The sequence below is a fragment of the Aspergillus pseudonomiae genome (genome assembly GCF_009193645.1).
Source record: "Aspergillus pseudonomiae strain CBS 119388 unplaced genomic scaffold BDV37scaffold_17, whole genome shotgun sequence".
Taxonomy (NCBI): Eukaryota; Fungi; Ascomycota; class Eurotiomycetes; order Eurotiales; family Aspergillaceae; genus Aspergillus; species Aspergillus pseudonomiae.
In genome coordinates this window covers 234,914-250,219 of record NW_022476009.1, presented here as the reverse complement: position 1 = coordinate 250,219, position 15,306 = coordinate 234,914, and the positions used below count along the sequence as shown (strand labels likewise).

Sequence of the window (15,306 nt, the reverse complement as noted above, 5' to 3'; positions counted from 1 at the left end):
TACAGGAAGCCCGATTCAGACAGCAGTCTACGCGTTAGGACAAACACAGTCAGTCATCATATAATCAATCAAGACGTCCTTCAAATCAAAGAGAAATAGTATCTGAAAAAGATATGGGTATCGCCACTCCAGGCCTAAACACCGAAGCAATCACCCAAGGTCATAAAAAGGGGCATCAAGTGGGAAGGTGAACATAGAAAAAAAAGAAGAAGAATAAAAAGGAAAAGCATTATCGCATCGACATGGCCAAGGTTGCAATAGCCAAGGTGCTCATGTCTATACCTGCTGTAGTAGCATACCTCGCAATCTTTTCGTCCTCCCGTTCTCTGGGTTCCACTTCCAAACTCCGGTCGTACATGTCATGTACGTCGCCCGCCGCTTGTAAATTACTGAGAATGTAATCCTGCAATTCAGGGACGGGCTGCAGGAGATAGGGGACGTTTTGATACTGCTGAATGTCTCGGATTACTTCCGCAGTTTTGGCGCGTTTGTTGAAGTTGATCAGCTCCGATGGCGTAAGAGATGGAATACCGTCTTCAATGAAAGTCAAATCGGTCAAATAAACACCTAGGTAAATTAAGGTTAGTCTCCGCATCTAAGAAATGCAGGACAGAGGTGGGGTTAGGTCGATCCATCCTAATCTCATACCGAAAAATGGAATGCATGGCGGGTTTGCTAAGTGTAGGGTTTCACGGTATTCGCCGAAGTTTTTCGTACTAGCCATGAGTTTACGCATTTGCTCTAAGATTGTGGACGTGCGGCCGCTAACTTGACCCCATGTCCGACCAAGTCGATGGATCGGCGCCGTTCCGAGGGCAGAGATGATAGATGTCAGAGTAGAGTAGTTATTCAGGGTACGGCATTTCTGGTAGTTTTGTCAGCAATAGCCATCAAATTGGTGGGAAATACCCATACATCTGCTACGTTAACGAAGTGCTTGATGACAACCACACGCTTCTTGACGTCAGATTGACTGAGGATCATCTCCGCAACCCAGTTTGTCAGCTGGTTCGAATGAAGGATGAGAGCTTTCACGTTAGTCGCAGGCTCAGGTTCGTCAGGCCCAACTTTCTTTTGCCACGTCTTATTCAAACATTCTATAGGTCGAATCTTGGAGTAAAGACGCGATTCGATAATTGTAAGCTGGCGAGCGAACTCTGTTGGATCAATGTCCAAAAATTTAAGCTTTTTCATGTTCTTCGGGACAATAGGAGATGGGGCGGGAACCGCTTGTGTAGGAACAAGCCGTTTAACAGTCGTGTCCTGGCCACGAAGACGTTGCTCGATAACCGTCAACAACGGAGGCGAGCCAGGTGTTTTCGTAGTAGCGATAGAATCCTTGGTGAAAGCATGAACACGTTCCAGAAGCTTCATATGCGCTTCATCATTCGGTTCCATCCAAAAGTTTTCGAACCAGCTCTTGAGGATGTTGACGATACGGAATCGAATAGGCTTTTGCTTCCTGTCAATCCACATCTGCATCTCTTCTTGGTTTAGGCCGAACGGAGGCTGGATATTGAATCGCTGGGTTAGCAACTCGAAGAGCTCGGCGGCAGTAGTAAAGGAACGGTAGGTAAGGAGGAAAGTATTGTTGAAAGAAGCATCAAGTTTGTCATGTCGAGTCAGGTGCTCCACTAGTCCTGCTAGCGTGCCACATTTCAAGGTAGGCACATCGTTCTTGGTATCGTAAAATACTTCGCCTTCATGATCCATCTTCAAGAACCAAGGCGTTTCTTCCGGCTCCCGGACAGGTTCCCGGATCGGTTCTCGAGTAATTGCAGTGGGTGGGGCTTGTCCGAAGAATCTCTGGGCCTTATCCATATTGCGCCGTACTTTGTCATGTGGAGGATTGACGGCGTATGAGGATGGGATTCCAATAGACTCGTCCGCAATTTTAGCTTGGGAGTCCGTACGGCTATGCAGAGCCTTCAAACCGTCATTATCTTGACTCTGACGACTCTCGCTACGGAAAGCTGTAGCAGACTCGGGGATCTGCTCAAGCAGGAGAGACAGGGAGAATCCGATTTGAGAAACGTAGTTCTCGAGTTGCCTAGCAACACCTCGCACGGCGTTCAGACGATCTTCGAGAGAATCTCCGCGCAATTCAGCCCATTCGTCACCCAGGGGGCTCGTGACAGCCTGACAGCCAAGAACAAAATCGGCAATCGCATCGTACACTCGTTGTTTCTGTAAACTAAAATCGACCAATTGGGGATTTTGAAAACTGGTTCCCAGAGGCGCCAAATTGATCGACTCGACAGAAGAGATCCAAGGACGAAACTGCTCGATGACCTTGACAGCAGCGGCCGAGACAGAATCGCCGATTTCATGATGCTCAGCAATCGTGACGATCTTCTTCTGGTTAAGTGACAACCGTTCCTCTAGTCGGCGAATGCTCCCAACAAATGACCTCCGCAAAATATCAATATGATCCAAAAGCGCTGCGTCAAGTGGCACTGCTGGTTCAGCTCGAGTGTCCCCTCCATCCTGGTCTAAGAACGACGTCGGGCCTGAGTCATTGAGAGTGACACCGTTATTCTGCCAGCCGCCGCCTGAACAGCTACCTACCACAAAGCCCGGAACGATTCGTCGGATAAAGTCACCACGCTGCTGTCTTGCAATATCGACATAACCATACACTCCTTGCATAACCCCATCTGCCTCTTGTAAGCACTTATTGGCGGAATCCGGGCTTGGCCAGTCAGCCGCGGCAATGTGCGATGAGAGCACTAATTTCGAGAATTTCGACATCATATCTCTAAAGTGAGGGTACAGAGCCTTATTTGTGGAGATAATCGACGGGTTTCCAGAGTGATTGTCCGTGGTGTCAGAACCAGCAGCCAGAAGCATACGTAGATGGTCGGATATATCTTCGGCCTTTCTCACGTATTCCGAACGATCACGGTTCAACAAAGTCCGACGATAGGCCTCGACAGCGTTGCGCATGTTATCAACGAGCAATGGCCATGTCAGGGGAGCCGATGCACCATCGTCGACAAAATGCGAGGGCGCTTCCGAAGAGATAGAAGGTCTGTGGAGGTTGTCGGAAAGCGATGTAGTACTACTAGCGGCGGTGCCAAGGCTGTACGTCTTAGACAGGCTTCGAAACGAGCTCTTCCCTTCATTGATCGATTTGGTGGCAGACGGTGGATGTAAGGAATCCATGGAAGTTGCGGGGGATACACCGTCAATATAGGACTGCCGCCTCCGGGACATAGAATCATGAGAAGCAAGCATCAACGACTCACCCTCCGCTTCGGACGCGGAGCCATCATAGTCATCCTCGTCACGTTCGAAACCACGGGCCATCAGTTCTGGGGGAGGTCTAGTCTGGTTGGGCACACAAAAGGTATTGCGGTCGTAAGGGCCTGTTTCGTTCGTAGACGGGTTTTCGAACGGTAACTCCATGGTGCTGTAGCCGGTGAGGGTGTTGAAGTAGAATAAACGGCCATCGGGGGTCGCTTGCGGAATCCAAAAGGCGGCCTCTTCCTGCTCATTTGGAGGCCCCGTGCCTTCAATAGGCAGTATCGGTTGGGAGTCGCGCGGGTTTCCTGTAGAGTCAACCTCGTCTTCCTCGCGGTCCTCCTCATACTCCTCTCCCAGACCAGACTCCGCACTGATGTCTCCATCCTCATGCCCGTTCGATACATGCTCCTCGAGCTCGCTGAGGTCTGTAATGATGGTGCAGTAATTGCTAGGGAACCAGCCCCGAACGCTGTTGTTGATCACTCCGTCCCACCAGCCGGTCTCCAGTTGGTTCAGAACCTGAATGATATCACCCCTCCGAAAACTTAGACTGGTATGATCGTCGGCATCGTAGTCATACATGGCCCGCACGAACAGAGCCGGTGCTGGTTCGGGACTGGGAGTAAAGCGTCCAGTGGCAGTCATCTTAGTGGGTGATTGATTGCCTTGAGGCGACTGGTTGACACTATTATCTCTGTAGTGGAAAGAAAGGCTGCTTCCACGACTGCGACTCCCGGGGGCAGTCGTGGGAGTGGACGCCTGCTCCTCGGTAAATGCAAACGTGGTTGTGATAGTAGTACCCGCCTTGGTCGCCAGCGCTGATTTAGTGTCGATAACCAATGGCTCTGCCAAACGGGTGTCGTGCATTCCAATTGACTGGGGTAGATACTAAGTAAAATGGGAGACGGTAGGGGGCGGGGGAGACAAAGATAAACTGGTGATCAATACGCTACGTCCCATGCGACAAACGGCTGGACGAGCTTAGCGAAAGGCGTTGGTCATGACTAGATCGGCAAGCAAGCGTCGAAGGATCCGTTAGGAGGGGAATGCGCTGCGGGTTGGTTGCAGAATCACGCTGTGGGAGAAAGGTGGTAGTCGACTATAGTGGGTTCACCGCACGGGTGGTGGCAGGGCAAAAGGCGATAACGATAAAAGTGGCAAGGACACAGTTAGAATGGGACCCAGATATGGCGTCCAGTGAAGATCTTTGTTTCAATGTGAGACTGAAAGGAAGAGTGAGCAAAAAACCCTGAGAATGTAGAAATCGAAGAAAAAGGAGAGCAAGACACCAAGAGACCATCCAGGAGAGGAAGAGAGCGAGTGAAAGAGAGGGTCTCAGGGAGTTTTAGGGGAGGTTCGCAACCGTCCGTCCATTCGGCTGGTGGGCAGTTGGACTGGGCGTGAGTGGAGGAAAGTGACAACCTGCAATACCGTCTGGTCCGTCCACCGATTACTATGGAGGGTACCACTACGGGAAGAAAGTCTGTAATTTTTCAATACCACCCTACCTAAATTACCGTACCTCCCCATTTCCTCGTACTCCAGTTACCTGTTCAGAAACGTAACCTATCTACCCGCGGTTGATACAGCCGGTCAAGGAAAGCTGAGAGGGGCACTTTTTGTTCGATAACTTTTTATTTTATTTTAATTTTTATCCGTGGCCCTTTTCTCACCCGCGTCCAGCTGATAAGGGAACAATAATATCGGGCAAGGCGTAGGGATGCACTCGTGTTGGTTGGGGTATAAAAAAAATTTTTTTTTCCTCTTGCTTGTCTTTTTTTGCCACAAACATTCAGCTTGGGGGCTATAAATTGCCCCAAGTCACTACTGCGCCCCGTGTGTGAAGGCCAACAGCCTCATGTATGGAGTACCTGGTAGATTACAGGTAACGAAACCAAATAAGGTCAGTACGGAGACGCGGACCAGCAAGCCAGCACGAGCCCTCTGGACCTTTTGACTTTACGGGCCATGCATAAACTGTTGCCTTTGATGCGTTGGTAGGCGCTTCCTGGTCGCTAAAAAACCTAACCTGTTCCCCGTACCACAAACACCCAACCCTCATTGCTCCATTTTTTAACGGATCACTCTACGATTCACTGCGTAAAAGCGCGTCTGAAGCCTTGGTTCTCGGAACAAAGAGGCTGGAACCTAGTAGGGGATGTCGGCTGCATTTCCGCTTCTTGACGTTGGAGGCAGATATGATTGGGTTAATTATGCAAGATATAAAATGGAGAAGTGGTTTATTTATGTTTATTGTTTTTTGGGCAGAAGTAAATACTCCAGATAAAGTTATAAACACGATCTTCTTGTCCATAATACCTGCTTTCCATGCCTTCGACAGAGTAAAAAGAAAATAGAAACAGCAAGAGAAAAAAAAGACAGGATCGTTTTATTCGTAATGTTGGGTATCTGACCGACTTGTATTTTCACCCACTTGTTGTCTCCATTTCCTGTGGAGAATTTTAGCTCGCGTTGCACTCCAAAAATACTCCGCAACAGTCTCGACTGATGGGGACTTTACGAAATGAATTGGGTCTTAGTAGAATCATATATATTACTACGTATTACTCCAATAATTACCATCACTCTCACACCATAGGAACGCGCGGGAGACCCCGATTGCACCACCGTCGAGCTACAAGACCACGTACCATACATATAGCCATCCATGAATCTGGAGAGGTCTGGAATTTAACGCATGAACCATACCGGACTTATTCGGTATTCCGCTTTCCTACCATTATATGCATGCACATGGGGAAATGTCCTGTGCGTGTGTCTTCCCGGAGGATTAATCACAATTCGATGCGATGTATAGTCCATGATTTGCCTCTATGTGCGGCAGGTCGCATGAAGGCGCCCAATTCATGATCAACCGCAGTGCCACTCGCCATTTTCGGATAGTAACTACCGAGTCCAAGTCACTCAGGGGGGACACTTAGTGTCTTCAACTATCATTATGGGTAACCATTCACAATGAAATGGCACATGTTCTAAATCTGCCAATGCCCTATTAAACTATGCTGACAATAGCTTCCTCACACGAGCCCCACACCATCGCCCGTCCATCAATCGCATAGAGCAACCCTCTTTCGGAGAAGGGATTATACGGAGTAGAAGCTTCTATACGAGCTTACCCATGGAACAGAACAAAGTGATGTAATTCTGGGCCTGATACTGGAGTTTGGCGTCAAATTCCCAAGGAACAAACCCTAGACCGTTCAGGCTGTATATGCGGCAGATCAGGGGGCTTTTAGGATTTCTAGAACTTATGAGCCGTTACTATTAGTTAATTAGTTAACCTTCTTTATGTGATCCGCAATATTAATTGGCGGTTGAGCAAAGTTTCTGTAGCCGGGCTTCCTTTCTCGGATTACCTTAATTTTGGGATTCCTGAACGTACTTCAATATACAGTATACACCCCATGTGATCTTTACAGTGTGCTATGAGTACCAAGTATTCCCCATTGATCATATCATGTACGGTCCAAACAACCACTATCGATTGATAGAACCAAGATCGAAGAAGTCCGCGAGTCACTTGACACACAACGCAACGTCAAAGCAAGTCATACCACCTTGCAGGTGAGCTGTCAGACGCCACATAGGGCGAAGTTTTACTGCGTTCAAAGTCAGTCCTATCAGACCGTTGCAGGCACCCAATTGTGATATATAGATAGATAGCAAGTATCTCTGTAGTTTTCCAACCGGAATCTTACTCCGGTAGCTTAAGCTACATCCCCGAAATGGAAATTCGATCCCTCAATTTTGGAGAATTGACCCTCAATATATTCAACCTATCATGGTCCTGTAACCTCCGTGCTGTTATCGCTCCTTGCCTCCAGACCAACGTTCTAGGCCTGCTGGGGAGTTATCACGATATAGCATCAAAAGTACCTTCAAGGCCATCCCCATCAGTATGGAGATAGTCATTTCCACCTCTCGTACTTTTGGTCAGTGATCTCGTTTCCCCCATGGCCTTGAGTTACTGTAAACCCAAAATTCCCACAGAGTAAGTGTACTCCGTACCTAGATATCCAGCATCATTCCAAAACTGCCAACTCCTCCTCAGCAACCACTACACCTTCGATTGCCATCCACTAACCCCCGAACACGACCCCACATGTTATCATATCTCCTCAATATCCCATCATGTCATATTCCAATATCAATATAACCCCAACAACGCCACAAACGATCGAGCCCACCCAAGATCCCAACACCAACCCCCCAACCCAAAACACCCAGCACTGGCCCCAAAAACCACGTGTTTCAACGCCCGAGCCAAATACACTTTACGCATGGCCTTGTTTCGCATTTGCCGACCACACCATTGACGTGCACCGCAGCTGCCCTACGCAACTTTGGCCTCCTGAACCTTGAGATCAGGGCATTGTTCCAATTGCCCATGCGTTATATATGTCATAATATTGGTTACGGAGAGGAGTATTATTGGGGTATTGAGTTTCCTTAGCTGTTTGTACTTTGTATTTTTCGAGATTGGAAGGGTAAGAGTGTTGGGGGTGGCGAAAGAGGCATATCGGGTTTGGCTCAGGAATGGGAAGGATTGGGAAACGAGATTGCGGGGTGTGGGGTTGGGCTTCGGGGATTTTAGAAGATGGGGATGGTTAATGAGGGGGCGTGTAAAGGAAGAAGATGTTTGTGGTGTAGGTAGAGTATCTGTTGTGTCTAAGAGATCTTTCTTGGAGTTCTGATACCTATATCTATATCGTTCGTATGTCTACGATGGCAGGTGAGTGTTGACATATTCTGTACTATATAACGAAGGTGTACATAGTTATTTTTGATCTTGCAGAGCTATAGATGTACACTATGTATATTGCTATTGGAAAGTTATAAACTACACCTGCCGTCTCACTTTCATCACCTCAATATAGCCTCGTTTCCGTGAGCAGCTTCGAAGGATTCCTACCGTGGCAGACTTACGACAGGATAGCCACAAGTCTGGGCCTCGAAGGAACACTATCTACGGAGCATATTATACCTTATATGTCGTTGGTGCCGAGAATAAGGTGTGCAATTGTGTGCAATGAATCGTACCAGAAGCAGTCATGGCCACTGACCTAGGCAGTAGCAACTCACAGCCACATATAGAAGTCACACGACCATGTCTCATCCTAATGAGATGGTCAGAGACAGTACCGGCATCATATCTTTGAGTAGACATGCATCCTCAGTCGTCGTCATCGACGCTTCTGTAGAACTATACGCTTCCTCCTCTAGAGTGATGATTGACTATGCACGGTGCCCACGTTGCTGAACGACCTATATAGTGGAAGTATGCTCGATTTTAGCATATTCCGATAACATATCAGCTACAGCAGACGTCGCAGAAAGTGTGTCTGACACTAATGCTTTACTCTGGGGATTCGTCGGAGAAATATTCAATATCATACATGGTCCCACTGGGTACAGTACATATATTGGAGGCAAGATTGAGAGTATTCTTGGCTTTAAAGTGCATGAACATTTGATCTTGGAATTAATTTACAATTCATACATGGAAACATGCATTGGTTGGCACTCTACCATCCTATCAGTGGATAGAACGCCAAGATGAAGCTGATTTACTCTAGCCATGAGCTGGCAGGAACATTGCATGAGAAACCGCGGACGGCCAGTACATCGTCACAGTCAAAAGTCGAGAGCAAAAATGAAGAAGAGGCGCTCTCTCTAGTTAGATATGTAGCTCAATGTTACTCTCTTCCATGTGTGTTTCTTTTGAACTGGTGTCCAGCTGCAGGCTATCTTGTATGTCTACTTAGTCACCCTCGAGTAGAGGAAATCTGAGTACGAATTTGGGATATATTGTCTTCTGTCAACTCTGGAAGCCCTGCTAAATGGCTGTTATATGCTTTGCAGAAAGTCTCTGAGATGGTATAGTAAATTATCAATTGTTTCCAGGGCATGATGCTATTGCACATGACCCCAAGATGGACTATGCGTATACATTGGTGACAGCGATAGGTCACTGGATTTCCCTACGCTCGAACTATATGACTTTAACTAACCTTTACGTTTATAATACTTGCATACTGTAGTCAATGACCTGCTCCAGAGTACTGATAGTAAAGTATAACTGTCCCTCGCCCTATAACAATCGTCACCCAACATACCATATCCAAACACACAACCAGACGAAGCCACACCCTGGGAGCACGAAACTCCCATGAAAGACTACAACTCAATAAACACACAAAAGTAAGACAAGTATAGCCTCCCCAACTCGACAAAAGCCCCGAGACACCCAACTCAGAACCTGATATACACCGTAATCTCCCTCCTTGCAGCGTCCAGTATAAAGTTAATCAGCGGGGAAGCCGATAATCAGGAACACATACCAAGATATAGACAAAATATTAGCAAGGGGAATCCCCATCGGAAGATGGGTGAGGAGGGGGGAAGAGAAAGCCCCTCACATGCAATTGACAATCTCTATCCCACGATGGAGTGGATGGGGCTGATGAATTGAGTGAGTGCCGATATAGCCGTTGCTTTACCAACTAATTGTAGATCCCCCTGACGGAAACGACGGCTGCCCAAGTTAGTTACTGGGACTACTAGAGAAATAAAGCTATGGGTACTCCGTAGTCCGTAGAGGATTAAATTTGGGTATGGGCAGTGTTATCTCTTTAGTGAGTAAGTCGATAGATGGCCAGCACTAGTAAGGCCTATACGAGTGGTTTATGCAGAAGGTAATCGTACGGAGTACAAGACTTCCAAACCTCCGTATAAACCTCTAGGTTCGATAGTATTCAAAGTATACATCAACCAAACACAAGGAAACATCCACGACGCAACCCATGGCCATGGGAATGGCAAAAACCCAACTACTCAAGGTTCCCGGTAACTTAGTAACTTCAACTATGCCTCACACAGCACCAGGATCCTTCCCAGGTGCACACGCCTATCGGACCAAAAAGGCCATCCGATCATCCCGCAAGACTACCCCTTACGAAAAACCATCCCGAAAGAAAACCAACATATTCCGGATACCTTGTCTGGTCCTTCCCTATCCAGGCAAGCGAGCGAGCATGCATCCGAAATGAACCAGGGAAATTTCGATAGTCTCAAGGCTGAATCGGTGGAACTCGAGTTTGTGCGCGCGCGCTCCCTGCCCCTCCCCCTTTTTTTTTGGCTTCGCTCCGGCCCCCCTTTCCAACTTCCCGGGAGACGACGGTTGGTCCAGAGTTTGTGCCGGATGTCGCAGAATCGACGCCTACACTCTTCCAGAAGCCTTCTTTGATTCCAATCGGCCGTTTCTGGTGGGGAGTGGGAGACGTATATCGGTGATTAGCGAACCGGTTGGTTGGTGTTGGTGGTTCGATGTAGTTGCCGTGGGGTTGGTGGGTTTTTTTTTTTTTTTTTTACGAGATCACTTGTTTGATAGATGAATGCTCGCTTTTGTGTGGTAAATTCTTCTCAGGACGGTATTTATTATTCTGTGAAACGTTATGTATGTACGTATTATTATTATTAGCATACTTCGTACATGAGAGAGTAACGATTGGGAAAAGCGGCATACTTCAGTTGTCCGTCTGAAACATGCAGTAACCTCTTCCAGAGATCGAGTACGACAAGACAAAGAGCTGAACACAAACCTCAAACCTGGACACACGCATCGTAAGAACTAGACCTAAAGAGAGAAAAGAAGGTCATTTCAATAGACATCCTAGCAGTTATGTATATGTAGCAGGCATCTTACGACTAACCAAGACGTATTCATAGCTAGTACTTCACACAGAATATATAATTCGAGTAAGATCATCACACCAGGCGCCGAGAACGCACATATACGATCAACCATTATTAATCTACCCATGCAAACCTATTACGAACTGCCAAGTATACAGAGAATGAGACAAGCGAGTGCACGCCGAGTTGGTCTCACCAGCCTGTCGTGTTCTCTGGAGACAGCTTTAGATCTGACATGTAAGTTCAGCGGGTGCGAACCATGGAACGCCACTTGCTCAAGTGTGGACAGACGGGTAGATTCCATGGTTCAGCTCTATCAAGACTACATTTGAATGTCATGAGGAAATAGTAACGTGCTACAACATGTATCTTGGTGAATCAAAAGATGTTTAACTAAAAGGTGTTCTAGAACCTATTGGCGAGTGGGTAGAAATCGCCTGATGCATTGTATATTTCGTCTAGCCTGAGGCAGACTTAGGTTTCAATCCAGGTTAGCGAAACCGCACAAACACTAGTTGTTGAGGTCGACAACTTCGAGAAGAAAAAAAAAAAAAAAAAAAAAAAAAAAAAAAAAAAAAAAAAAAAAAAAAAAAAAAAAAAAAAAAAAAAAAAAAAAAAAAAAAAAAAAAGGGAACGAGCGAGGGAGGGGAAGGGGGGGATGAGAGAGAGATGCTACACTAACTGAAAAAGATCTAAATTGGGCGGTGGCCCTCTCTCTTACTGTGATCTTTTTCGATCTGGAGTGGTTCTGGATTTATTTTCCTTTTTCTCTGGCACTTACTAACCAGTGGGGACCAACGAAACCCAACACTCCAGTTTCTCACTGCCATGTGTAATATATATAGAAGCGGTCAAGGAATCAACAAAGGGAAGATATGATCCCCGACAACGTGCGCCCTATCGAAGGAAATTGCCCAAACCTGATGGCCAGCGCTCACCGACTCCAAGGCTATGACTTGTTTAAGGGATTCCAGACCGATATTCTCTCCCCCGCCAGCGAAGGGGGGAAGGAAGAGAGGGGGATTCCGCTAGCCTGCAGTTATTCATATCCAGGAATTCTGGCGAAGTTGCCGGGACGGCAGCCAAAAGGCGGTTTGCATGCTGCCGATGCTCACTAGTGTAGGGACCGGGGTCTTCGGGGAAGAGGTTCCTGGGATCCTGCAACGGTACCTGGTGGGGACGGAAATCGGAATGATGGAATTTCATGATTCAAAAAATTCATCTTCTTTGGGTTTTCCACTCTTTTGGAGCGATCGACTGGCCGTAGATCCATTATTACATCTGAGACTATGTGGTTACGTACCAAACTATAGGACCGGAGGGATGATAAAGACGGGTAGCTGCAGCAAATCAAGTCGCTTGTTGAGCGCAGGAGAGTCCTCAAGGTTCCCAACTCTTTCAGATTTAACTTTGACCTTTTTTCTTTCTTGCTTCTTTACCCCTTTCTGGAACGGCAGTGAACACGATGAACGTGATGATGATCCGAGTATTAAAGAGAAACAACGAGTGAGTGATAGACATAATATAAACCACCCGAAGCGAAACCCACCGAATCATCTCCGGAATGGGGGACCACACGCCCGGAGAATATGAGCTTGGACTGGAAATGATCGATCATGAATGGATGGATCGGTATGCACGGAGGATTTTGCACTATTTTCTTCTTCTGGTCCCGTGCGCGAGCCTAGATCGATAGTGATGGGACGGGGTCCGCAGGCCCTGCAACATCGAGTTTCTCTCGTATCCTGAGGCCATAATTGGATCTGTACAACAACGCATGCAATCTCTATCAATCAATACCGACAGTGTTCGAGAAAGCCGCCATATCCTCGACACGAAACTTAGTTATCCACCAACAGGAACCCATGGTCATCAACTCCGTATCCTGGGCGTTTCTGGGTCGGACCGCTGCATGACCGGGAAGTGGATCGAATAGAGAGACTCAGAGAGAGAAAAGAGAAATCCCGCCAGTTGCCAGGGTAGATTTTTGCGACGAGTTGTTCAAGCTCGAAGGAATTTAAGAGGCTGGACGCTTAAGAGAAGGACAAATAATGGGTTCTTTTGTCTGACCCGAGGCGCAAATCTCCTTCTCAAAAGAGTAAGCTTGCCGGCTCACCGCTCTCTCCCTTCAACAACGCTGGCAGATTAAAGCGGTGAGGTAAGGAAAAAAGTACGTACATACATAACTTGTCTTGGTGATAAACTAACGGCTTACAGTGGAGTGTGGCACTGTGGATATATGGGTCCTGCATCTGAAGACCGCGGTGGGTGCTGATTGTCGAGTATCAAAAGTAGGTGGGATAGCGGTGATGCCAGGTCGTGGGGCCTGCGACAGGCCCAATGAGGGGTAATACATTCTACTTCGTACGCGTTGAAAACCACTATCAGGATAGAAGATAATATTCTTCCTATGAAGTGTACTGTACAATTTGTGTGAGCGCCGAAGTGATAGTGACGTCGTCGCGTAAGGTACACCGTTCTTGTGGTACTTCTGAAGTCATGTGCGTTACCCTAGTAACTAACCGTGTCTGACGGGCTCCTCGGGCTCCCAACCCCTTCAGTACTGGAGGCCCCCACTGGCATGCCGGGATTTTACGGAGTCCTTTTGATTGATACTTTGTACTTTATTTCTACGAAACCATCTTCGTTCACAATGAAAGGAAGAATAAATTCATCTAAAAATGTATTCCATCTAATAGTTCAGGCAGATGGCAGCCAGAGAGCCGGTTACCGTCATGACCTAGCTTGGAAAGCCTAAGAAACTTTAAAAAAAGGGGGATGAACAAGCACACGGATGCCGAATTAGCGACGATGACACCAGCAACAACTCATCTGACCTGGAAACGAGAGGGATGTACCCTGTAAACTGTCCCATCGACGGTGGAGCTCTCTTGGGGGCACGCGGAACGAAGGCGCGTCTCCGAGTGAGGCTGGGATTAGGCGCGATTGCGATTGCTGGCCTGCAGGCAGCCACAACTGACCGAAGCCAACCAACCCGAAACTAAAACTAAACTTTGTCCCTTTCAGAACAGATCCCCCATGCCGTTGATGCAGATGGGATCAGGTATTCACAATGCACCGTCTGCTTGGGTGCTAGATTTCCAAAAACAGCAACAAAACTGTATCTGATGATGTAGTCCTACAGGCGCAAAAGGGAACTCGACGTCACCTGACATACTGCTTCCTGGAAGACCAAGACACTGCCCGTTGTTTCAAGCCCAGGCTGTGCAGATGGATAATATTGGTTACATTTGTATGCAGCCTGACTGACTGTCTCAAGTTAAGACTGACTTGCGGGCAAAGGGATGCTGTTCGGGCCCTGCGCTGGGAATGTGCACTGTCGAAACTTGCAGCGCCTCGGGTTGTCCACTTTCATGAGCAGCTGACCTGGGGAGCTGGAGGGGCCAAGACCAGCGGCAAACATTTGTCGAGAGTGGACACTGCCCTCTTGTCCGTATATTCTTCACGGGGAATTTTATTATATTTTCTTTTTCGAGAGAGGTTCAACGACAAAATTAAACTGAATAAAATTCAATATTGCCAAACGCCATAGAGAATTATTTTTTCTTTCTCATAAATCAAAATATTTATTCGGATATCGTCCAATCTTCCGTGGAGTGGCTGATGATCTGTCAGTCGGCCTGGAGATATCACATCATTCAATATTCTCCTATTGCTGTGTGATGACGGGTGGCTGATCAGCCAAGCCTACTTCTGTACACATAAGATCTCTGACTTGGCAATGACGACCTCCAGAAACATGAAAAGTAGCATAATTTGGTCGGTAAGAAAGACTGCCCCATCTCTTCTCCAGACCGGGCTATACTCCGTAGGTACTCCGCTCTCACGTTTAAGATTAGTTCCTTCGTCATGCCGATATGAGGTGAGGGAGTCTGGAACCAAGGGCCGAGCTCAATGTCCAAGATCCACCAGGTGTGAGTTTAGAGGTGCTTTTTAGGCAATCAGGTTCTTCTGTCACGCGTTGATTGGGTGGTGAGCAGAAGCAACCTCGGTGATAGGCGACTGATTCATGAATTACCAAATAGCTGGGGTTTATTACGTAGGATTACCAGTGCAGCTTCCTGGCAAGGGAACGAAGGAGGGGTTGATCAATCGGTGGATTCTGAAGGGGGGTATTTCCAGTGCCAGAGAAGGGAAGAGGGACAAGAGGGGACCGAGGGGCTGTTAACAGGATAAGTCCGGTGGCGGGTTTAAGAGAGGGGTTCCCATCTTGTCAAAGTCCCCTCCCAAATTTTAATTAATCACAAAGATACCTTTGCCTGGGGATGGAAAAATTAGTAAAAAAAAAAAAAAAAAAAAAAAAAAAAAAAAAAAAAAAAAAAA

General features: G+C 47.2%; 3 protein-coding genes across 3 annotated transcripts; 1 reads left to right on the top strand and 2 right to left on the bottom strand.

Moving 5' to 3' along the window:
- Positions 1–5: 5 nt before the first annotated feature.
- On the bottom strand, positions 6–4,264 carry BDV37DRAFT_63449 (putative cell division control protein Cdc25). Its single transcript, XM_032090981.1, has 3 exons — positions 916–4,264; positions 649–865; positions 6–567 (listed from the first exon to the last, which is right to left on the bottom strand). The coding sequence occupies exons 1-3, from the start codon at positions 4,111–4,113 to the stop codon at positions 230–232; spliced, it is 3,753 nt and encodes a 1,250-aa protein (XP_031943687.1). The 5' UTR covers positions 4,114–4,264; the 3' UTR covers positions 6–229.
- Positions 4,265–4,848: 584 nt separating this feature from the next.
- BDV37DRAFT_243046 (uncharacterized protein) lies at positions 4,849–5,722 on the bottom strand. Its single transcript, XM_032081386.1, has one exon. The coding sequence runs from the start codon at positions 5,558–5,560 to the stop codon at positions 5,333–5,335; it is 228 nt and encodes a 75-aa protein (XP_031943686.1). The 5' UTR covers positions 5,561–5,722; the 3' UTR covers positions 4,849–5,332.
- Positions 5,723–8,823: 3,101 nt separating this feature from the next.
- Positions 8,824–9,046, top strand: BDV37DRAFT_280958 (uncharacterized protein; the record flags this gene model as incomplete). Its single annotated transcript, XM_032086716.1, has 2 exons — positions 8,824–8,943; positions 9,005–9,046. The coding sequence occupies 2 exons, from the start codon at positions 8,824–8,826 to the stop codon at positions 9,044–9,046; spliced, it is 162 nt and encodes a 53-aa protein (XP_031943685.1).
- Positions 9,047–15,306: the final 6,260 nt, after the last annotated feature.